Raw genomic sequence first — 25,919 nt, 5'->3', positions numbered from 1 at the left:
GTTGTCGTAGAGTTCGTCGTTGTCGTAGGGTTCGTCGTTGTCGTAGGGTTCGTCGTTGTCGTAGGGTTCGTCGTTGTCGTAGGGTTCGTCGTTGTCGTAGGGTTCGTCGTCGTCGTAGGGGGCATGGTCTTCTGTTTTCGTCGATGAAGGATCTTAGTTCTTGCGCTCAGAAGCAACCTCACCTCCAGAGGCTGCTTTATTCAGTTTAACCTTCGGGAGCTGGGGAAGCGTCCACGCACTGCGTAGCCTCGGCTAGGAGATACTTTGCGCGGTGACGATGGCGACGGAGAGCGCGATAGGTGGCTGGGCGGTGAGCATTCTTCCCGACGCAAAAACTCCTCGATTTCGGCTGGTCGCTGGCCGGGTCGGGGTCGTGGAGCGTCGTAAGAGAACCCTCGGATGCCCAGTGTTCTGTATGGGCAGTGCCGGAGGACGCGACCGGCTTCGCCACAGTGGAAGCATAGTGGGCGGCGCTGGTCGGGAGTTCTCCACTCGTCGCATTTCCTCGGCTACGCGCGTCGCTCGTAGGACGGGCGGGTTGGGGCGAGTGGGCGGCGGTCCAACGCAGCTGGCTGAGGGCGATAGGGGCTTGGGTCCCGTCGTCGAGGTGCAGGACGGCGCACAGCTGCGGCGTAAGTCATGGCTGGGGGCTGCAGAGGCTGTAGAGGCTGCAGAGGCTGCATAGGTGTCGGCGTCACACCCAAGGCCTGTTGAACCTCGTCCCGGATGACGTCAATGAGCGATGAAGGTTGCGGCTGCGTTCCCGTTGGCAGCAATCGTCGGAGCTCCTCTCGCACAACTTGTCGTATAACCTCCCGCAGTTCATTGCTGTTAGCGGTGTCCAGGCAGCTTGCTGAGAAAACGCGCTGCTGGCGGTCATACTGGCGGGCTCGGGCATCAAGAGTTTTTTTCCATCGTGGATGCCTCTTCTACAAATTCCGAGACAGTTTTCGGTGGGTTGCGGACGAGGCCGGCAAAGAGCTGCTCTTTAACTCCGCGCATGAGCAACTTTACTTTTTCTTCTTCCTTCATGTTTGCGTCGGTACGCCGGAAGAGACGCTTCATTTCCTCAGTGTACACAGCAACGGTCTCGTTTGGGTGTTGTATGCGAGACTGTAGCAGCTGCTGGGCTCTCTCCTTTCGCACGACGTTCGTGAAGGTCTTTAGAAGCTGCTCCTTGAAGGTTTCCCAGTTCGTGAGGTTAGCTTCCTCATTCTCAAACCAGACTTTTGCTGGTCCCTCCAAGGCGAAGAACACGTACCTAAGTTTCGTGGCATCGTCCCAGTTGTTGAAGATAGCCACACGGTCGAACTGCTCCAGCCATTCTTCGGGGTCGGCGCCAGGCGAAGCGTCGAAGGTTGGTGGCACCCCGGGCTGCTGAAGAATGATTGGAGTCATCGTCTGGGGCAAGCTCATGTTAGACGTTGCTGCTGGCTTTCGCTTCCGAGTAGGGTCCGGCAGAATCCCGAACTCAGGTTCGTCCCCTTGCAGGCGTCGGCATGCGCGGTGGACTGGACTCAGGTCCTGCGGTAGATGACTCAAAGGGCTGGCGTCACGACTTGTAGGGGGTGTCCGGAACATGGGAGGCTACCCAGCACCTCCACCAGATGACACGTTGTAGTGACGGCAGTCCAGTGGTCAGGAAGACACCAGCCAGTCTTGGAAACGAAGCTCTTTATTTGGGCTGACTTGCGCCCGCAAAATACCTGAATCACTCGGCGGCGGCGTAAGCAACAAACGTGCTCGTCGGTCGTCGAACTACGAATGTCCGCCGCTCGCGGCATCGCTCAGTTTAAAGCCGGCAAAGAAACTTCCAGATAGCACGACAAGATCATCTACAGTAATCTGGAAAAACCTAGATGCAGCCTTTCATGGCTGCGATCAATCGAGATTAGACTGGTTGCTTCTCGCGTCACGAACAAAAATGATAACAGCCCTTTCCTGCAGCCTTGAGCATGAACGAACAAACACTACAATGATACGTGGCAATATGCGAAATGCGCAGCGCCATCTCTCTGCGCTCCGAGAACTAAGTCCTCCATTTTGGTACGGTACAGAAAACGAAACCGCTGCCCAACGTTGGGTTAAAACGGCTGCACTTCGTTTGAAAAGTAAAATGCCCATGCGGTGTTGCGCTACCCTCTCCACTGTGAAAAGACACTACGATGCGTGCCAGAACTAGGTGCGTTCCAGCTTTTCGCTTTTCTATTTTTTTTAATCCGTCCCAACGTTTTAGTTACACAAAACGCCATGCGAGGTATCATGTGTCAGCACGCGGATCAGTGCGCAGCTTTCGCTTTCTGTGCTGATTTTTGACAAATCTCTCGAGGTGATTTGCGTTTAAATTAAGATAAGGACTACAGCCTTTGTTGTCTCTGATCAAAATTAGAAGCCGATTTCGTGCATTTATCAACTCTCCGGTCGGGCGTGAATATATATAGACGCATACTTGAACAACGTAATAGAGAAGGTAATTTTTTTGATCGGGCCAATAGGTCGTGCCGTGGCGAAATAAGTTCACTCGAAGAACCATATGCCGATTATCCTTAGTTTACTACGTGTTCAGTTAAGTTTTTTCCCGTGTTCAATTAGCTTTAGAAGGGCGAGCAAACTCTCTGGACCATACGCATATGTTATGCGCGTTAAGGAGTCTTCGTGAAGCAATACACCCTACTTATAAAAACTGAGGTGCGAATGCTTTATTTCCTGAGGATTCCTATACCTTCGATATCTGCAGCGACGAAAATCTAAAAAAAAAGAAGCAAATAATATAGCTACTTTATTATGAAGGAGGGACGCATTTCTAAGCTAGAAAGTACGTCCAAAAGTGTTCTGAAAACGCTTCAGGCCATCAGATTTTATTATCGTTGTGGCATGCTCCAACAGCTTGCGTTCGCAACAAAGCCATTTGTCCGAGTTTGGGAGTAAGCTAATTAAGTTTTGCAAGCAACCGAACATGCTAATTCCGCCCCTGCACTCACAGCTTGACCAGCGTATCGAGTCCGTGCATGCACCTACAGCTGTAGCTAATCAAGCCGCCGCGGTGGCTCAGTGCTTATACAAAAAAAAAAAAAGCTGCGCCTTTGCTTAGAATATTTTGAATTATATGTGCGTGCCTACTTTCCTCTTGTTAATGTCGACTGACTGCGTCTTAAGCAGGACGCGGTTTCAACGAATTGTGGCGAAAATCAACCGACTCCGGGCTCTGAAACGGTGACGTTGAAAACCGCGGATGCGCATTGCACATTACAGTAAAGGAATCGAATTACGCAGCTGGTCGAGGATCTTGTGTGATTATACTGCAATGCACGAAGCTCCTGGCGTCGGCGCGAACGAAAGTTCCTGTCACAGAAGTTTGTCAACACACGTGCGCACTCACCGCGAAATAACCGCTCGCTACTCTACCAGATGAATTCGCGTCCACCTGGGAATGAAATAGCCGTGATAATGCATGATGCTCTAACCGGTGCTTTAATGCGCGAATGAAAATGAGAGTGGCGCAGAGTTCGACTTGCCAACACACTTCCCAGTGCCCATTCTGGTTATCATCAACGCCAGACTTCTAGCAAAGCTCAGGACGCGGTAGGAGGAAGTTACCCTACAAGATGAATTCGCGTCCACCTGGGAATAAAATAGCCATGATAATGCGTGATGCTTGAACTGGTGCTTTAATGCGAGTATTAAAACGACAACAGCACACGGTCACGGTTCGACTTTCCAACCCACTTTCGAGTGCCGATTATTGCGATCATCGGCGCCAGCCTTCAAGCGAAGCTGAGGACGCGGTAGGAGTAAGCTAGCGCTTATTGAAAGCACCTACATTTGGTCAAAGATCAGCTGTGAAAACAACGCAGCAACTGACGCTTCCCTGTTGAAATTCCACTCGCAAGAATAAAGTACGCGTAGCAAACGATGCACCAGCTCGATGAGCTCGACCGAGCCAAGATGGAAACCGGAAGATGTGGGCGCGGTGTTGCCAGACCGCCAAGCAATTTCGCATATCATCTATTATAGGAAGGCATCGGCGGAAATTCCGCACTCGTTTTGGAAAGCTATAACACCATGCTTTTCGATGTGCTTATTCACAGCTTACACAGTCTTTTACGTCGACTGAAAATCCCTGCAGTATTTTATCCTGATGCCATCCTTTTAGGAAGGTGATTACTTCGTCAGAATTTTTTTTTCTAAAAGGGTCATCGATCGTTAAAACGTTGAGTTTCTGTTGCAAGTATCTTGCGACATGCTTCTGCCATGTCCCTGCTTCTGAAACTGTTGCACGAAACGGCCAGTTGGGTTTATGGGTCTTAGCAGAGAAAAAAATCTCAAGGTTGCTCTTGTGGCAGTTCTCAATCATACTCGACAAATTGTTTAGATTCAACTTGTTGGTTAGCTTTTTTGCTTGACTCTTAATTTTCGACATTTTTACATCATCGCGCTTGTCAAACACAGCAAGGACGCTGTCTATTGCTTTTGACATGTACACATATCTGGTTAAAACAACAAAACCTCCATTCTTGTCTGCAGCAAGAAGAGACAGCGAGTTATCTTTCAACCAATTAACTGTTTTGAACAAGGGGACCTTCCTGCCTGCCTGTCTGTACTTTGCTAAAACGTCGACACCTTCAGAGATGCAACGGTCTGCTTCGGTCTTCTCCGCGCGTCGGGAAACTTGTTTCACCATAGCCAAGAGCTCCGGTCTCGATGTTTGTGGCTCGACCGCAAACTTGGGCCCCCGGCCAAGGACTTGCCTGATGTTGTCGGGAAGGGAGATGCCCTCCATGACGTGGATCTGTTGTCCGGTAACTGGAGTCCTCTTAGGAAGAAGTGCACGAAGCGCTGGGAGGGTCTGTTGCCAAAGGAACTCGGTGGTGCGGTCAATGGACCGTGATAAATGGTGCCACTGTGGATTCGAATGTTCTGGCCCAGCATGGAACTTTACCAAAACCTTCAAGCGCTCCTTGTACGCTCGCACTTGCTGAAGCAATTCAGACCTGAGAATCTTGCAGAGTCTTCTCCCATGGCTAGCTGAAGGTTGTACGCCGCCAAATAAGGCTGATACATCATCGGCTGATACATCAGTCTGATACATCGGGCAGACTGGCCGCTGTCTCAAGAAAAGGCTAAAAGAGCCCAGTGACAATGTCGCACGTGTTGCTACCTCAGGCCACTTAGCCAAACATTGCAGGGACTGCAGCGCAGAAGATGACAGCGACGATAAATGTGAACCGATGTACAGGCAATGCAGTGTCATAGGGAAACACCGAGACACATTAACAAGAGAAATAATAGAAGTTTGTATGATTATAAGATTGCAGGACGAGTGCATAAGCGCACCATCAGTGGCATTGTCCCAGAAAGAGATCAAATATCTAGAATGTGAAATCTGACACGTGCCGGTTAATCGCCGTTCTTGTACCCTTTCGCATGCCTACAGCTATTCTTGTATGTTTTTTTCTGTTCTGATCGTCAGGTGGTATAAAAACCCTACTGGTCTCGAATAAAATTTAGTTGACAGTCAGCGCTGTTGTGTCCCCTTCTTGTTGTGTGCAGTCTTTGCGCTGTAATAATGAATGTAGGTAACCAACTGGCCAAAATGTTGTATTACGTTCTTATCCTTTTTGCTGGAATCAGCTAGCTGTGAGCTCGTGCTCTTGCAGAGACCAGCTGCGGCCACGCTGACTCACCAGATTATCGATGTCGATTACGATGTCGGGTTCTGTCTGCGTGGGCAGCGGTGACGCCCGCGTGGGTCTCGTCGGATTCCTGCGCATCCTGCCGGCTGCTCGGTAGGAGAGCAGCGTGAAGGAGAGCGGGATCATCCGCACGATGATGGTCACCGAGCACACCACCCACACACGCAGCCAGCAGGAGACCCCCTGGTCCATGTACTGTCCGAAATACTCCTGCGTGAGCGAGAACAAATGCGACCAAAGGGCGGAGCTCAGTTCTTATTCCTTCGACAGCTAAAGATTTCCCCTCACATTTACGGGCAATCAGTTTGTCCGCTACGGGATGCATTTTGGCACAATCCCTTTATTTGCATCCCTCTTTCTCTTATAGCCGCGCAAGCCTCAGGACCCAAGTGCCTCTTGAGCTGTAGCTCGGCGAAGCCACACGGCGAGGGCAGATGAAGAGAGGACCGAAGCAGGAGAAGCACATGAGAGGATTGCCCAAATTTAGTATGCAGTATGAGTTCTCTACTGCAGTGAAGTAATAATTCTCCCATTGATTAGTCGCCTTACAAGCATCGACTCACAAATAGTATTACGCGTAATATTCAGCATTGCCGCCGCGGTGGCTCAGTTGCTATGGTGCTCGGCTGCTGACCCAAAAGACGCGGGTTCGATCCCGGCCGCGGCGGCTAGAATTTCTTTGGAGGAGAAATTCTAGAGACCCGTGTACTGTGCGATGTCAGTGCACGTTAAAGAACCCCAGGTGGTCGAAATTTCCGGAGCCCTCCACTACGGCGTCTCTCATAGCCTTAGTCGCTTTGGGACGTTAAACCCCACAAAACCAAACCAAACCTAATATTCAGCATTGCATGTGGTGGCACTACCTGCGTCTTCATAGGGCCATTTTACGGATTCTTGACGGTCCAAATAAAGACAGTTTTCAAAAATTTTGCGTTCCAACCGCCTGGACTGCAAACGTTGTGAACGGTCATTCAATACGTTCTGTAGTGAAAAAGCGGCCAAGATAGGGCTAATGGCAACGACCCTCAAGCACAGGGCCTCAACAGCAGAGATACTGCGTGCGTGAATGCACGATTAAGTGTGGGTGCGTGGGTGTGTGCCTATCTTATAAAACCAGGATTGTTTATTTCTGTTTCAAACTAAAGAAATGGCAAATAGGAGGTGAAAGTCCCTTTTCAATATTCGGTCTTCACAGAAAATGTCAAGGCCGTTGATATGTAAACGACTGCTATCTGCCCCTCAGTTCGAATGTCACTCGGCGACTAGCGAGAATTACGAGTAACAAAGCTCGTTAGGGCGTTGCGGCGAGACAGTTGGGCCGCTAGAATAAGTAGTGTGGTAATTTGTTTGTAGTAATTTTTCTGCGAAGTCACGACCGCACCGGTGCAAGGCCCCACCTTGTTGTGAAGCATCGGATGCTCACTGACTCTCGCCACCCGCTTAGCACCGCTATTTGGTTAACAAAGTTTTCCTCTACAAATAACAGCACTGACAAATTTCCAAGAAACCAGCGTTTACGAAAGGCATGCAAGATCGTCATGAATAAAGTGGCGTATTTTCTTTCTTCCTTGGGCGTTTAGCTAATGTGGTGTTCAAGCAGTTCCAATTCCTCCGCGTTATAAGCAACATTCTTTCTCGGAATACAGGAACTACATTTTTCCTACCTCCATGTGGTTGTCTTTAATGCTCTGCGGTCGCATATTCCCTCTTAGCTGTGCAAAACAGGGTTGTTTTGAAGCGTTTTCTGCTTCCATATTTCTTTTTTCTAGATACAGTGAACAGCATGTCGCAGGCAAGAAGTACACCTGCCTATATTTTTAAACAGATCAAGTGATTCCCGCATGACGGTGAATACTGTGGTAAGCCGCAGTTCACCATCTGTAAGCTTGTTCTGTATTTCCTTTCTACGAAACTACCTCTATAAACTCCCAACTGCATTTTTGTATCGCGGCTGGTTCATTTTACTCCAATAACATTAATTTTCTTATGAAAATAGGATTTCCTCTTGGGAACACTTTCCCAAGTATTACAAAATCTAAGTTAAACATGGGCAGGTATATTATTACGACCCGGCACTTTCTTGGCGGAACGACGAATTGATTGAGCTGAACGGAGCTCGGCTGAACAACGCTACTCAAGCTGAGACGGCAGGGCCCGCACGTCTTTTTCTTCTCTCCAACTGCAAGCCAAACTTCATCTTCAGGATTGCTCAATTTCCCCCTCGGACAGCCGAAGCCTCCACGGACGAGGTAGTGAGTCGTCCTCTGGAGCATCGCATGTCTTCATACGGGCCACATGAGTGACTTCGGTCGTCCCTGAAAAGATCACTGTCGGCAAGGCAGGCTATCCGGTAGTTCAGATCGCGAACACGGCCGAAGACAACGCAGGGCCCGGCGTAATGAGCCAACAACATCCTCACAGGCCGCAAAATCCACACGAAGCACCAGCGGCGTAGATATCACGGCGATGGCGGCTGTAATGGCACTTTTTGAGCGTTATTGCGGCGCCAGAGTCCCCAATCGTACGAGGCGGCGAGCTTCTTCGGCTAGACAAAGGATTTGTCCGATGCAAGGTTCGTCATCTAGGAAAAGAGAAAGATCGTGTCGAGAGAAAACATACGCGCATAGAAGGAAGAATTGGCTATAGCCGGTCGACTCGTATTTCTGTGTTAAGGGCGAACATAATAAATGGCAGAATGGTGTCTCAGTTATTGCGGTCAGATACGATGTACATGGAGAGCATGTTGGTAAGTGTGCGGTTCGTGCGCTCTGTCAGACCGTTTGTCGACGGGCACCAACGGGCACCAATGCGACGGGCACCAACGAAGCAGTTCTTTTACGACATCTGCCGTAAACTGGCGACCGCGGTAGCTGATGCCGAAGGCTGAGAGAGGAGAGCAAGAACAGCGACACGTGGTGCGCGGTTAGCCGGAGAAAGAGCGGCAGTTTCGCAGTAGTGAGCGAGATAGCACCAACCATTATCCATCGATTGCCTTTGGGCGACTTTGGAAAAGAGCCTATTAGATCAATTTCGACTCTTTCCATAAAGGTCCACGTGTGCAAGTAATGGGACGGAGCAGGCCCTGTGGCATGGACGTGGAGCGTTTGTGTAGCTGACACACCGCACAGCTGGCCACATACCTCTCAAACCTCTGACGCATCTCCAGCCACTAAAATCTGCCAGGGGCTAAATAGAGCTTTCGGCCAGAGACCGGACAGCCAGAGGTAGGGCCGTCGTGCATGGCAGAACGCAGAACGCACGAACGATGGCTTTCGGGAGCTACGGGTAGGAAATACGTGCCGGTCTTCCAGTAGGCCTGACACCATCCCTTACAAAAAAGGGCGAGTGCAGCAGAATCTTTCGCAGGTGCAAAAAGTGGCCTGAGGATTTTGGCGCTCTTGCGCGATGCGGAGAGCTGACAGATCCGTAAACTCTGGCACTAATGGGGTGATACATTGATCAAAGCTTTCATAGTCGTGGTGAGTAGTACCAAGTGGAAGGCGCGAAGGACAGCCTGCGTCCTCGTGTTTTGCAGCCATTCTTTACGACGCAGTAAAGTGTACTATTGCAGGCGAAGAGCTCAGCGTGACAGACGGGTATACGGGTGACGCAGGCGGACGAGCCAGCAGAGGGCGTGATGGTCGGTTACATACGGGAAGCGAAATGGCATACATACAGAACACAACAAACCCGTTGAACAGCTAAGAACATTGAAGGACATTCTTGCTTCTTAATTGTATGATTGCGCTCAGGCTTACTAAGGGAGTGGCTACCATAAATAATTACAGGCTCCCCTTCTGCAGAACGTTAGGCAAGCACATCACCTACGACAATCCCACTCGCGTCAGTATGGACTTCCGTCTGCTCGGAGGGGTTGAAGTGCCCGGAATTGGGGTGTGAATTAAGCAGGAACTTTATCAGGTGGAAATGCGAGTCATAGTCTAAAGTCCACTAGAAAGGGACGTCTTTTTTGAGAAGGCACGTTGGAAGATTAGCGATGTCAGGAGATCTTGGCAAAACACGGTGCAAGTATGAGTACAATCCGAAAAAACTTTGGAGTTCCTTTTGAGTTTGGGGTCGTTTGAATGGTGGAATTGCCGTAGTCTGGTGTGGATAGGGCTGAACGCCTTCGCGGTCGACGAGATGACCGAGTATCAGTGCTTGACCTTCGTTAAAGAGGCCCTTTTTAGAATTAAGGACAAGTTCAGTTTTGCGCCGGCAGTCCAAAATACCAGTAAGCCACAGCCGGGGTTATGTTCATTGAAGGACCGGCCGTAAATAACAACGTCGTCTAAGTACCACATACATATTTCCCTCTTGAAGCCTCGAAGTATGGTATCCCTAGATCTTTCGAACACTGACAGCGCTTTAAAGAGGCAAAACACCATCACGTTAAATATTATATAGTTCTCTCGGCGTAGTAAATGCTGATTTATCCTTGTGTGCAGGGTCCATCAGATTTTGCCTAAAACTTGAACGTAATTCAACCGAAGTACGATGTGAAGAAATGATAGTCGAGAGCATCGTCGATGCGTGGCAGCGGATACACATCTTTTTTTAGAGACCGAATTAAGGCGGTGGTAGTCTGTGAAAAATCGCCACTGTCGACATTCATGGCCGCATTCATGGCCATCTTTTCTGACTACGAAGAACCAACACCATCTTTCGGCCAGCAGCAGCGAGCAGCTCGGAACTTCTGATTCCCAAAATTCATCTCGAGCTCTCATACACTAATTTTGGCGTCCACAGGAAATCTAAGAACAACCATTAAAAATTACCCCGGTATTTTTTTGTTGTTCATCGCCGTGCATCGCCAGATGGAAGCTATGCAAACTAGAAACTGTTCAGCCGTTCTCCTTGGTCTGTCATTTCCCTGCAACATTCAATGTCAGTAGAAGTAGCATAGTACCATGGATGAGGCGCTGGGAGCTTTCATGGCGACTGATGCGCCATGGCTTGGAAAAGCTGACCTGCTCAGGCGGCGCACTGCAGCACAGAGAGCGCTCTACCAGGGGTTGCGCCCTCCGTTAGGTTGAATGACTCCATTTGGTAAAAGCAGCGTTGAAATCAACTGGGGTCAGCTTAGTCCTCGAAACTCTTGAAATATTTTTCATATTTTTTTTTTGCTGGAATAGGGCTTCTATGCCGGGAAGCTATGCTGGATGATGCAGTGGCCGAGAAGGGCAAAAATACGTCACTCCGTCGAGAAGTACGCAGGAGGATCAGCCAAGCCACTCATTCAACGCTCGTCGGTCGTCGCCCTTGCAGTACATTCTAGTTTTTATCGCTACCCCATTTACTAAAGAAATTCAGAACGCCACACCGCTGCCTTGAATAGAGGTGGTGTGCTACTGCACTTCACAAGCCGACATTACTGAAGCCATCACCTTCTCTGGCAAGCTTTAGAAACGAGTATGACATTTTTTCAAAGACTTTATTACAGCTGCCACTGCAGACATTTTACCTAGGATAGGTGAGAGAGCGACCGTTGTATCCATCAATTTTTCACCTCTGCTGAAAGCGAGCTTCGAGTGTCTTTACAAAGCCCTTCTTCTCTGGTTCAAATTCTTATGTTTTTGTGTGCCCTTATAAATTCGGAATTTCTGAAAGCTCCCTCTCCATCCACGGTCTAATATATGTGTCTTACATTTTGGAGACTTGAGTGCGTAAGAAACTCACGATGTGCATAGTTTGAGGATTTTTTAAAATCGATTAAGTGATCTGGGTCTCGTGCTAGGTCGAGATCAAAAATTCCAGCGTTCTGCTCACTAAGAGCGTCGAATGCAGGCGGCCGCACCCGCCTGACTTTTTACGCACAACACCCGTTTCAGCCGACGTAAGGAGGTCTTTTTGAATATCATCCTGCCCACACAGCTTATACGCCCAGTATTCTGGCTCGCTGGCGTCGCTACACAGATGTAATTATTGCATGCGTTCACTGCGCGACGCTAACGTGCGGCGCTATATCCCACGTTCAATGCAACTGCCCTGGTTTCGGCACCGGGTGTTCCGAAATAAGACCGTGCCGTCTTAGCTACCGCTCCATTCTATCAGCTGACTTATGTCTGAATGGCGTTTTTCGAAATATGCTCCCTTAGTGGCCCTGATCAGAGTAAAGTGAAGTGACTGATGACCGTTAAAACTGCAGACTCTGCTCCTCGTTGCCCCCTCCAATGGCCATAGGCATTGCTTACAAATAAATGGCTGTTTACAAATAAAGACACTGCTTACCAGTCAGTGTAAAAGTCGTATTTCAAAAGTCCATTTCTCCCGCCTTCGCGTCTTTTATAAAAGGGTATGCGCTAGAGGATACCTTACTCCATTTTTAGTCCTTTCTCTTTCGAGTATAGGGAAGGTGGCATCAGTAGATTTCTGTCCAAATTGACTCTCACATGACATACGTGGTGGACGAACGCTTAGTAATACCCCGCGCGATGCTTCAGTGCTCTTGTTTTTTCTATTTTCTCAGCAGTGCAGCAGTTATCGAAATCAGAGCCTAGGTGAGAAACATCCAGTTCAGTAGGTAGACATATAACTATTTGCACAGATGTAACCCTCGTAGCACTGCGTTAAAATCGCTATGTGGTTCGCAAAGCCATAGCAGGACGTTGAGTCCCACCTCATCGCCGGGGAACGGTCCCAGGTTGGCGTCTCCGGCAGCTCCTGCTTCAGCACTCATCGCAGACCCATGCTGGTGAGCCCCGGTGCCATCATCTTCCTTCAGTGATGTAGCCGCTGCGGCAAAAATCTGGCCACGATAGAAAACGGGAACTGTTGTTCACGCACGAACATTTGGCTAATGCGCGCACGTAAAACAAAGAGGCTTCTTGTCAAAGAACAAGAGAGCAACAGGAACCATTAGCACATGCACGTGCAAAGCTCGACACACGAGAAGGGCAGCTGAGGCTAATTGGTAGGTGGGTTTAAAAACTGAAGCAATGCGCAGAAATGCATGAAATAGTTCAGACGAGGAGCAGAGACTAGGGCACTTATTCAAGTAAAAATGAATGAACTAGGATGTACCCTAATTATTAAAATGTTATCCCTCAAGCAGCCAGCAGTTGCGTCCAATAGGACCTAGGGACGCTAACGTGCCGTCGCGCGGGTGCAATATCGTGATAAGCATTGTATCTCAAGACCTTGAGCCAAATCTAGCAAATAGGGTGAAAACCAAAGCCGATTCGATAAAAGTAAGGGAAATTTGCGCTTTTTGAACAACCTTTACAGATTTCTCGTGGATGAATTTGCTCCAAGAAAATATTACAAATTTCACTTCACTATTCTCTTTAGTAGAGTTTTTCTCAAATTTTCAATTTATTGTCAGTCTTTTAGAGTAATTGCGTGTGACCCTCCTTTAGTTTTATCTTCGCAGAAAAGACCCGCTTTTTGAAATTTTAGTGCCGCTTTAATCAAGCGCGTCATGTGTGTATGCATGCCCAGGTTCTTTCCCTGATTGCAGCCATAATAACAAAATAGATTTTCTATCACACAAACGTTTCCCTCAAAGTGATGTTTTCACCGTAGGCAGACGTTAAAAACAGTCAATATGAGTAAACTAGCAAATTTGTTCAGTAAAACTGAACACTTAACTTTAGCCTGCTCCAGTTTTGCGCAAAGTTTCAGATAGAGATTACAACCTGCTAGCAGTACCAGCCATTTGCGTTTAAAATTTTCTAAAATATGTGTCTTTCCACCTAAGCGCAAGGAGTTTTGTCTCGCCATATACTGAACATAAAAACCGGTCAGCCGAATCGTCCACTAAGCCACAACCAATCCGCACGTTGCGAGATGGTGCACGTGTCACGCGACGTTCCGTCACTTGGGTCCTACCAAACTATGCCAGACGCGTCTCGCAATCTGCAATGACAGCCTCCTTTTGAGGATGGTACAAGTTGCCCAACTGGCAGGCATGAGAGGTGGGCGACCTGAATGCTGCTTTTACTTAAGCTGCGATGGATATACCCGAAGTGCAAGCTTAAATAAAACATACGGTAGTTTTATTTTCTGAAGATGGTATGTTCAGAAAAACAACGACCTACAGCAATGCATGTACGTCAAAAAAAATGGAAAATTCACAACCGGAAAAAAAATTGTTGAAAATTGGACATTTGAAAATGTGCACACTTACGGGCATCGGCCGCCTGTTACTTTCGTAAATGAGTTTGATAGCCGCCAGCGGTGCGCGAAACTCTCTTTTACTTTTAACGGTATTTTTAGCACCTTTTTTTTTCGTAGCCGCGGAGGCCGAAATTTGTGCGCCCTGAGAGCAGGCTTTCTGGTGCGTGTTCCCGCTTTAGTGCGCCGGTTCGACGCAATGTCTGCCACCTATTTTTGGTGTCGCACCCACCGATTTGATGCCAGCCAAGATGTTCTGGGCGCCTGGTACGGAAAGCACTGCAGCGGCAACGCCTGCCATTGGCTCGGTCCTGTTGACCGCAGCCGGGCTCGCTGCCCCGCTGGGTGAAACCTCCGAGCTCCCTGGGCTTCCTTCGGGCTGCAGGGGAAAACGTGCAGGGCTGCACTGCAATCGGGAGGTCCAGCTCCGAAATGCTCTGCACCCATTGAATTCCTTCCTGTACTTTTCTCTTGGAGAGGAGTAGCAGGCTAGGGTCGCGTTTCCTACCACCAGCTTCACCATCTTCCCTGCCATAAATTAAAGATCGATCTCTCAGTCCGTAACCTATCATAGTCCCGTGGACGAATTCCCATTTATGGCCTGAAACATGTGATAGCAAGCGTGTGTTCGAGAGGAGCACAAACAGAAACTTCGATTTTCACCATGAGGCAGGGAAACCGCCTTAGCTGCGAACTTGGGACTGATGGAAGTTGCTCAATAGAGCACGAAATTGCACCAATTACTTCATCGGCAAAGTAATGAAAATCGAACTTTCACACACTTCCGTTTGGTGTAACAGCGATCCATTACAGCATTTTGGTGGATGCAAGGGAGCAAGCTGTAAACACAAAATGGGACTTTACTTTCTGAACCTATGCTTAGGCAGCCCTTCAATTACAAAATTTAGGGGTCCTACTAAATACAAAAATTGCACCTTCAAGGGCACACACTTATCAATAAAGGAACCCTTTCTACTTCTTTAATTTTTCTTGTTCTTAGGAAAAGGATGCCCTGAGCACACCGACAACGCTAGTGCATCTATGCAGAATTCAAGGTTGCTCGTAAGGAAGGGTGTTGGAGCTTTATGGGGTGCAAAGCCGTATGGGCCGTCTTAGACTTTTTAAACAGCTCTCCGATTGTTTATAAAGCGTGCTTTTAATAATATATGAGCTGGTCTAGTTTTTCAAGAAATGATATCAGCAGGATTAATACGTGCAGCTATGACTGACATTTTTGAGCATCGTAATTTAGTTGCTTACATAACTTATTTAAGCTGAACTGCTAAGCGCCATTGATTCAATATGAGTACTCACTGAAAGCGTACATAGGTAATAATAATAATAATAATAATAATAATACTACTACTACTACTACTACTACTACTACTACTACTACTACTACTACTACTAATAATAATAATAATAATAATAATAACAGGAATAACACTCAGTTGGAAACTAGGCCCGCTATGGGCAAGTGCACGCCATGCGCTCGCGGTTTCTTCGGTGTTGAACTTTGTCGCCTCAATATGTTAGTATCTCTCTGGCAAGTCCCGTTTTAACCTCGTTGTGTTCTTTCGTCAGCAATTGTGCGGCACATGCTGTGCGCGCTGATTGGGGCTAGTTATTCGAAAATTTGCCGTGACCATCATGCTGACTTCATAACTGCAACTCCGCTGCAAACACGTGCAGACACTCTGTGAAGCACTTATACGCATCATAATTAGAGTAGTGGATGCGTCTGTTGCAGTGCGTATAGGGACAGGTCATCGGCAGCGGTTTGTATCTAATGCGCAAATTCCCTTTGAGAGTGCACTCATCACAGAAAACAACAACGTGTTTTGAAGCAGTAGGTACTTGTTCAGTCAAGACATGCGAGGCGGAAAAGGAGGTAGAAAAAGGGTGCAACAGTAAATGACTCATGCCACCGAATGTGTCAAACAGCCTTGCGTTACACCCATTATGCAGCTGCAAAGGGGCCAGTTAGCGAATGAAACCCGCCGTTAATGGGGACGACGGTGCATGGTTGCAGTCAGCTGTTTTAGTGGGACTAGCTGCAACCGAATTTACTAACTAAAACCGAAGTTCGGTTAGATCTACTCCCACTAACACTGCTGACTGAAACCATGCACACGTCCATACCAGTTTGAAGGCACGATATCGGATTCATCAGTCCGCGGTTGATTCAATTTACCTTTTGCACCGTGAATACGGACTTCTGTGTTATGAACAGACGCACTGGGGTCATTTTGCTCAAAGGCCAAATGATTATTTATTGCTTTCCTCATGCATGGCTAGGTTTCGACATTCAGAACTGACCAGATATTTGATGTTGGCTTCTATCGATATATTCCCACGTTGCAATCATACAAAGATTACTCGCCTCGAAAACACGCGTTTTCTAACTCTGAAAGAACCAAAATACATTATACAGAGGTGTCCATCACCTGCTAATTTCGGAAATAAAATGAATGCGTCGACATCAAATTTTCGAGCTGACCCCAAATACGAGGCTGCACTGCACTCTACATGTGAATAAGCCTACATGGGAGTAAAAAGAGATTAAGCTGCATTAATTTTTATCGAAAGGAGTGGCCTAGAGGAGTCCATATTTCTTTTTTACTTCTTTCTGTTTGCCCTATGCACCCCGATTAACTTGAACACGGCGGTAACCAGTCCTCCTCGGTGTAGACGGCGCCAGTTTGAATACAGGGGCAGGAAATTTTGTAGTTCTCGAGCACTAAGGCTCCCAATGACGAAATAAGCCGCTGTTTGTTTTTGTGAAGCCAGCTACACCTTCAGAATAAAATAAACACTGCCGCGACTGCACCACGCCTGGGTGTCGACCCCTCGGCGGCCCGAACAGATCATCTTCGCTGGCCGCTGCACGAGAGCGCTATGCTGTCGCCGCAACCGATCACGCCTCGGGTTTAACTTCCGCTCTGGTTTGGTTAATTGGGGTTTAACGTCCCAAAGCAACTCTCACGTTCTCGCGCTGTTCATGGCACCTCTCCATCGTCACCAACTTCCATCCGTGCGCAACAGATGCATCACACCGCTAATGCACTGTCCCCTTAAGAGGAGTTAACCGGTCCAAAGTTTTCTCGTGCGCTGCTATTAAGATCCGAAATCGCCGAGATCGCTTATCTTTGCCTTAAGCCTGACCAGGAAATCCTAGCTTCGAACCGAAGGCGAAACGAAACGAGGAATGCTAGCGCGCATACTTTTCATTTGACAAATTACGTTAAATCGGCTGTATTTTTTAAAATTGAGATTTCTTCGCTATGAATGCTTCTTTTGTTTGCTGCCAGAGAAACGCAACTCATCAAAAAAAAGCCAGAGAATAAATGTTTGCTCAGAACGGTAATTTGATGGATTTCCCCCAGTGCCTCAGTAGTACTTGTTGTCGGGCTACTTGGTTCTTGTTATATATTATTTGAGCGGCGCTAATGACGCAATCACAGGAAATACAGGAAGGATAGAAAGAGCGCGTTTCTGTTCTCTCTACAATTCCTGTGATCGTGTCCTTTGAATCGCTCAAATCTATTGCTCTGGCTGTGCCAGTAGTGTCCGGTCCCTCAAGCGTTTTAAAACTACCGTCATTTTTACTTTTCGTAATGCCTTCTGCGCACCGAAACGCGCCAATAGATTCTCTCGCGTGTTCCTGTACTGTTGTTTTTTGTGTGTTTGTGTTTGTGTAGTTTACACAAGGCCGCACGCCTGTGGAAAGCTTGCGGAAGGAGGCAGTCCAAGCAGAAGCCCACCGAAGCGCCGCGTGAAGCGCTTCTCGGATATGGCCGCCCCTCACGGAGGACATACCGGAAGATCATGGAGATATTTACAGGCCGTGTTCGAGCGAATGCGCCAGGTTACAAAAATACACGTAGATAAAGATCAACGAAAGCGATCTGCCTTTATCAGTTTGGGAGTATTCATCACACGTTACGTGAAACAGCACGGAGTAATTGTTGCGGTATTCACAAGCCGTGTTCGAAAAAGCGCCGAATTAAATTCAACTTTTCTTCTTTGCATTGTGCACGCTACTGTTCGCTATGTTCGCAGAATGAGCATCACGTCCTAATAATGGGGCGGTAGAAATCTGCAGGGCGGAAAAGAATATTTTTATGAGCACGCGTGTCAAGCGTTTCTTGACTTTCCGCCAGCTTTCCTACTCAGGTAGCACCGTCCTCACCGACGCGCTGCCGCTGCCTTCCATGCCAGCCACCCCTGCGGTATCACCACCCTTGCTTAGACCCCCTCTCCTGGACGGTACGTTGGCGGAGCGTGGCTTCCGACGGCGTCCGGGAAGAGTCGGCGTCGTCACAGTGCCGCTTTGCAAGTGGTCCGAGGTCTCCCAGCTATGGTTAAGGTCGTCAGTCCGGCCAGTCTGTGGGGAAAGGAGTAAAAAAGAAAGTGGCGGATATTCGTACCGCAGCTTCTGGCTTTCCCCTCTGATCCCCGGTTTCATGAACTGAAATAATCCACCCATCAGGCGAATTACCGTTTTCTGAGGGACAAAGGCCTCTCCCTTACCCCTCCAGCCAACGCTGACAAGTTCCTGGTGCAACCACCTGATCCTCCTGAACAGAACAAACAGGCTACTCACCAGCCCTCTGCTGCGCTTGCCCTCTCTTGAAATTGTTTCCTTCACCGGAAGGGACAGTCAGTCATCTTGCATTCGCGTTACATGGCCTGCCCATGCCCATTCCTTCTTTTTGATTTCAACTAAAATACCCCTAACTCGCGTTCCTTAACTGAAACATTCTGCTCCCTTTTTGTATTTAACTGCAAGACCTTTATGTTCTCTGATACAGTACGCTGAGCTATCCTCAATTTCCACTGTTTTGGTTAGCCTCCATGTTTCCCTAAGTTTACTTCGATTAACGTGGTCGAGGAAGTCGAAACAGGAGAACGTTGTGCATTTTTTAGCATGATGAGCATTTCTTCGCTCTCAAAAGTATTAAGACAGAGGGAGAGCAGAACACAACTATGCCCACATATGCAGAATTGTTCACTCTCTCGTCACCAATGACAGATCGCGGCTACTCCTGCTACCACTACCACCACAGTGGCGCAGCGGTTAAGAGATGCAATACTGCACTGGCTTCTGGCTGTATATTGGAGCTACCAGTTCGAATTGTGTGACCAATGTCGCTATTCCCAGGTGACCTCTAGCAACATATGATCAATTTAACTTCCACCTGCCAGCTTCCTCCCATTTTCTGCAGTTTTCGTGACGCTACTCCGAACTTACCCAAGCTTACCCTCGCCAAAATCGGGTTAGCTCGGAGAAAAGCAGAATACAAGACGAAAAGATGAGATGAGAAGATAAAAGCTGTTAACAGGAGCTTAACGTGTCTTGTGTGCTCATTAGAGAAACTTGGTTACCTCATCGGTGTTCATTCCGCTCGCAGGACTGCGTGCAGCCCGTGCAGAGGGACGGCTGGCCGGAGGGCTGCCCCTGGTAGGAGCACCACCTCGCCTCAGACGGCGCGCCCTGTAGTCGCCCTGCATCCAGGGTCGCTTATCGGCGGCCGCCGGTCTGTGCGGCCTCCTTTGGCGAAACGTCGGGGACAACGTGGCAGTGGGGTACTGGGATATGCTCGAGTGAAGCGACGACAGCAGCTCGGCGTTGCCGGATGATTCGGCAACTGCGGAGGCAGCGACACTCACTGCAGCACAAGTCGCCATACGAGGAGCGTTACTTCATGCTTCAGGGAAGGAATTTCAGAGAGAAGCACTTTTCTTAGCTGTCAAAAGCTGGAAGCATTTTGTGTCTGCGTACTTAGAATATATAATACTTGGAATAACTCTTCCACGCTCTCTAGAGCGAACATATGGCTGTCGTGACTAAAGCACCTGGACTGTAACCGCCCCTAATCAAATTATCTTGTCCGCACTGTTTTTCATAGAAAGTTCAGTTCTCAGTGCACTCATTTTCCCCTTAGGTGGTAAGTCTGCTTCGAGGTTACGGACATAAAACAGCATTAAATACTGAGACCTGTCAGAAAAATACGTATTGCAGCAGGGTAATATAGGCAAATATGAAAAGATTTTGGTTCCTTAATATTGCACTATTGCGTGTTGCGTATGGCGCCGCAATAAAAACAACGAAAACAATTTGGGCTTAACTGCATCATTTGCCGCTCACCTAAATGTCTTCAGAGGAATAGTTTTGCATTTATTTTAGACAGAATTGCGTCCGCAACGGTGGAGCCTGCAATGCTCAGCAAATATGTAATACGTAAGAACTTCAGTTTCGACGTGAATTCAAAACCATGAAAGGATCTCTAATCACTGGATTAACGGTTGGTGTTGTCAACAAATAGACATCTTGCTTCTGTAAAAAAAATGGCGGAAGGGGCGGCGGTGCGTGAACTGGTGGCAACAATTCTTGTCTAGAAAGGCTTACAACCTGTCACAAAAGCCGCACAGCATCACTGCTCTTCCAGCCCGGCAGTTAGTGAACTGGTCAACTTTTAGCAAAACAGCGGTGGTGTGCTTTTGGACCTAACATTTAAAACTAAATTTTTCTTTTTGACAGAAAGCTGTCAGAAATTTTGTCCCGCGTGCACCCAGTGGCTGTGCGCAAGTTGCCCAGCATTGTTCGAGCGGTAAGGGAGAGCAGGAGGCGGCGACGTTTCTTTCCCCGACCTGAGTGCCTAAAAGGATTGTCGCCTTAGAATACAGTGATACCTGCCTCTATACTGCATTATTATTTCCAAAAGCGGACTAATATAAGCGCACTGAGGCTGTTGATCGCGCCTTTGCTTACTGGAGGTCACACTGAATGTCGCATTCCGCTGGCAGCTTCTCCACAAGAACGACTTTGAAATGGTCACCAGGTGCGGCCTAACCGGCATGGATTTGCGGCGCATGAGCTTGGCTTGCATACCTGGCTTATTTTGGGGTTTCTCACCGCTGCGCGGAGAAGCCCGCCGGCGAGGCGTTCCTCCATCACCACTTCTGTCGCTGCCAGTCTCGCTGTCGTCTTGTTCTTGCCGAGACCTTGGAGTTGGGGCGGCCGACATATCGCTTTAAATGGACCGCAGTGATTGGGCGAAAAGCGGTGACGTCTCCAAAAAGGCTTTCTGAAAATCAGATATTGGTGTTACGGGCTGATTCTCGCAGACCTAAAAGTGTTCCTGGCACCTAATATGGTCCGACACTAGACGATCAGGATTATTAGGTATGCTGCTTCTCGATGAAGAACAAAGGAGAGAAGAAGATCGCTCTGTGTCCAGGACACAAGCCTAACACATGAGTGTCTACATTTAAGTAGGTGTCCTGTCAGTGGTGTCACAAGAGAAAGAGCAAGGCCTCCATGGGCAATACTACCGCTCGGACGGCTGCAATAATGCGCAACATTTTCACAGAATTTGCACAAAAAACTTACTGTGCGAGACTGCGACCCGTAGAATATCGTGCAGGAGTACTCCTTTCAGTGTGCACAGCCAGTCGCTGGAGGGTTGCGATATCTTCTCGATTAGATGAGACTGCGGCTTTGGAACGTCCAGCTGTCAAGCTGCTTCCTCTTCATCTCATCACGCGCTCTGGGACCGCACATAGGTCTGCCAATCGCCATCCGATCATGATGAACAGCACGAGACCTCCTAGCGGTCCGCATAATTTTAGGCACACAGGTGACAGGTTTTGAACGGAATGATTCGCAAACATGACGCCAAAAGCCACCACGAACATAAAGATATTTATGCAGAGGCAACACAATTCAGCTATATGGTTCAAAAATAAATAAAATCGGTGTGCACATCTTCAACCCTAAGCACGAAGATGTACCGCGCAATATTGTTGTTCTTGCCGCTGAAGCGATGGCACATGTCCACATTGGAGGATTGGCCAGTGTTTGGTGCAGATTCAAAACGGGAGAAAATTGCATCCAGGCCTATTTCAAGAGGCTCATAAATAAAAATTCAGTAATCTGGGAAAACGAATAACGAATTTTGATTTACTTTGAGGAGATTGAAATGAAAATCGAGGATGAAAAGAAGTTAGCTTTAAAATCAATTTGTTTAAAAGCAATAATCACAAAATAAATAACTTTTGAAAGAAAATTAAAAGCAAAGAAGAGTAAAGACAAAAATTTCCCGGCCTCCAGAGAAAAAGAACTTGAATGAAGGTTAGATCAGGTGCATAGATAAAACAAGCGACCCCTCCTCAGAAAAAGAAGAAAATTTGTAGCACTGGGCGAATACTACACATCTCCTCCTCTTCACTGTCAACCGTGAAGCAACTGGCATCAAAGACATAATAAACAAATTAAAACCCAAATTATCTTGTGGAGTCGACGAGATCAATGTTAAATTTTTGCAACATACCGTGAAATACTGTTCAATCATACTACAGTGCATTTTTTCTCAATCATATACCTCTGGCAGTATTCCTCATGATTGGAAAACTGGAAAAGTAATCCCCATCCACAAGTCAGGTCCAACACATAACCCGCTCAACTACAGGCCCATTTCCCTTACATCCGTACCGTGTAAAATTATGGAACACATTATATACACGCATCTATTTAACTTTCTTGAAGATAACAACTTTTTTTCCAGTGTGCAGCATGGATTCCGTAAAAATTTCTCCTGTGAAACTCAGCTAGTCTCTTTCACTAATGATTTGCATGTCTATCTAGACTGTGGTTTTTCAATTGATTGCATATTCCTCGATTTCTCCAAAGCTTTTGACAAAGTTAACCATACACTACTTCTTCATAAACTAAGCTTCCTAAACATAGACCCTGCAATAATTGATTGGATTAATGCTTTCCTCGCATCCCGCGTTCAGTTTGTAACCACTAATGAAGTGAACCCTCGGCTCCAGTTCAATCCGGCGTTCCGCAAGGGTCGGTTCTAGGTCCTCTCTTATTCCTGATTTATATAAATGACTTACCTTCTCACGTTTCTTCCAAAATTTGTCTTTTTGCAGACGACTGTGTGTTATACCGTAAACTAACTGATGCTTCAGACGCATTATTAATTCAGAATGACCTCAATAATATTGTGGAATGGTGTAATGCATGGTGCATGCAATTAAATATTAACAAATGCAAATCAATGAGGGTATCTCCCTCTAACCACATAAGTCCCACTTATATGCTTAATAACGTCTCATTAGAATCGGTGACATCATACCGGTATCTGGGAGTTCTCATTACCAATAATCTATCTTGGAAATCGCATGTCAATTATATCACATCTAAAGCCAGTAGCACCCTTGGATATATACGCCGTAATTCCCGCCTTGCACCATCATCATTAAAGTTACTATTGTACACAACTTACATTCGTCCACAACTTGAATACGCGTCATCTTTCTGGGATCCCGGTCACGTAACACTCATACATTCTCTTGAGGCAATACAAAATCGCTCAGCCCGGTTTATCTTAAACAACTACCAAAGGACCGCTAGTGTTACTAATATGAAAACCTACTTACAACTACCACTTTTATCGACACGAAGAAAGCTATCTCGTCTGTCTATTTTTCATAAAATATACCACCATAACACAACCTTGCGCTATCTTTGGGTTCAACCACCGTCATACATTTCAACTCACCGTGACCACAGCAAAAAGGTACAAATTCCACACTCAAATACGCTTGCATATTCATACTCGTTTACTCCTCGGACAAGCAATGACTGGAATAACCTACCAGCATCACTAACAAGTATATCTGAATTTGAGAACTTTAAATCAGCATTACACAGTGTCTTTTCATAGCTAGTCCTCATGTCATCATCATGGCGTTCATAGATGGTGTTCATATTCCCAATACGACTGTTTGTTTATTAGGAACTGCATTCCTTGTTTATTATGTTTTCCTTGCCATATTTTTCTGTATTTATTAACACCGTTACCGATGTCGTAGTTTACTCTTTGTACCTTTGTTCTTTTTCATTCTTTTTGTATGCTTACTTTCGTTTTTGTACTGCTTTTACAGAGATTGTGTATATTTTTTACTAATAAATTTTTTGTGTAAAATGTGTATGCCTCTGCATCCGCCCGTCCCCTCTATAATGTACATTTGTACCCTGAGGGTAAAATAAATAAATAAATAAATAAATAAATAAATAAACCGTTTAACCCCATGATCGAATGCCGGTGCTCCGTGCTGTAGTTATACGCAATGCATTTCTGGCAAAGAATGAAACAAGCAGTGAGAGGCGGGATTTAGGCTTGATGGTTATGCATACTACCTTTTTTCACAACTGTGTGCCTGTACAGGTGTTCTCACGGTAGACAGTCTCTCCACCATCGAAAAAAAAAAGTTAAGATTTGGCTCTGAATGCAGCCTACACCGGATAAACATAGGGGCGTGAAGGAACGACGGCGACAGAGAACTCTATCTTTGGTGCAGCGGAGAGTGAGCCAAATGACGACATGTGTAAAAAACACCGCAGTTTGTTACTTAGTGTCCTTGAACTTATATTTTTGCCGTTATATTGTATTCATATTTGCTGGTACGAGCGGCTACACGTGCGCTACAAATGAGCTTAACGTTGACTGTTTTGTCCGGTCCGAAAGGCAGAAAACCTTGCAAGCCAAATTTTTATAAATTGTCGAGTTCTACCGTCCTAGAGTTCCCGAAATGCTTTGGTACTACAAATATTTATTAATCTTAGCTTACGCAACGTTAAAACGTTTTCAAATAGTTTTGCAGTCCGCGGGTTGCTAAGATAAAATTCCTTCAACAGCGGATTACGCGTGAGTTAAAACGCGACATTTTGGTGGCCTGGAGGCATTAAAGTAAAGATAAGGGTTTCTTGGTCTCCTCTGGGGCTCTACCTTTACATGCTCACTGTCTAGGACAGTCTGAAAGTAAAAAAAAAATACAAATGCACTGAATGCGGATTAGCGCGCATAAGTTATGAGAACATCACTGAGAGATACCAGCAGCATCTACGCCATCAGTTGTTCTAGTGTTCGCAAATGTGCCTACCACAGAACAGAGAGTTAAATGAAGGAATATGAAAGGCAGTCTCCGCGCCAACTCCGCACCTGGTGCAGACCAAATCACAAACTCCATGCTCCGTAATCTGGACGACCGATCAATCACCCAGATTACGAAATACTTCAACCAGTGCTGGAGGGAGAGTAGCCTCCCGCAGTCGTGGCTCCACGCGAAGGTAATATTCATACCCAAACACAACAAACCACTTACCATCCAAAACCTTCGCCCTATTTCGCTAACCTCATGCCTCGGGAAGCTCCTCGAGCATGTTGTGTTAGCGAGACTCACAAGTCACATGGCGGACAACAATCTTTACCCGCATAGCATGGTGGGATTCCGCCCCCATCTATCCGCACAGGACGCAATGCTGCAACTCACAGACGACCTTTTTGACCCGCTTCTTCCAGGTCACACCAAGGCAGTCTTAGCTTTGGATCTTTCCAAAGCTTTTGATCGCATTGAACATCAGGCGATCATGACTGCCCTATCCCCAATGAATGTGGGTGTGCGCACGTATGCCTACATTCCAGCATTCCTCACTGACCGCACAGCTGAGATACACTACGGCCCTTTGTCTTCCCCCTCCTACACGCTTCAGAGTATCGGCACCCCTCAAGGGTCCTTCCTTTCCCCCTTTCTCTTTAACATTACCCTCATCCCCCTCGCCCGAAAATTGGCAACTATTCCCCACCAGAAGCACACTCTTTATGCCGACGATATCAGCCTGTGGACCACCCACGGCAGTGACGGCGGCATAGAGAACACCTTACAGGAAGCAGCCACACTCACCCAAAATTATGCACGGACCATCGGACTCTCTTGCTCCCCAGAGAAGTCCGAACTACTCGTCATCCGTCCTAAGAACCACCGCTGTCCCCGCTCCCCCATTGTCATTGAACTGAATGGTGACTCGGTACCTGAGGTTGGCACCCTCCGTGTATTGGGACTGCACATCCAGAACGATGACAAAAACACCACCACCCTCAAGAAACTCAAGCAGGTTGTAGGCGCGATATCGCACCTCATCCGAAGGGTTTCGGGACATCACAGAGGCATGAAGGAGCGCGACCTATGTCGCCTCATTCATGCCTTTGTCCTCAGCCGTCTGCTGTACACTACCCCATACTTACAACTATCCAA

At 47.2% G+C, this 25,919-nt stretch overlaps 1 protein-coding gene across 1 annotated transcript in view; it reads right to left on the bottom strand.

Annotated features, from left to right (window-relative positions):
* LOC149337326 (uncharacterized) overlaps positions 1–12,372 on the bottom strand; it is a 67,546-nt gene extending 55,174 nt beyond the window's left edge. Inside the window, exons 1-2 of the mRNA XM_089554860.1 lie at positions 12,313–12,372; positions 5,685–5,903 (exon numbers count right to left, since the gene is read on the bottom strand). Of these exons, the coding sequence (XP_089410986.1) occupies positions 5,685–5,903; positions 12,313–12,372 (279 nt within the window). The remainder of the gene's footprint in view (positions 1–5,684; positions 5,904–12,312) is intronic.
* Positions 12,373–25,919: the final 13,547 nt, after the last annotated feature.

The sequence above is a fragment of the Amblyomma mixtum genome, chromosome 7, assembly GCF_055824585.1.
Source record: "Amblyomma mixtum isolate Tamu chromosome 7, ASM5582458v1, whole genome shotgun sequence".
In the NCBI taxonomy this organism is placed as follows: Eukaryota; Metazoa; Arthropoda; class Arachnida; order Ixodida; family Ixodidae; genus Amblyomma; species Amblyomma mixtum.
Note: the sequence above shows the minus strand (reverse complement) of the source record. Positions and strands in the feature narration are given on the sequence as shown.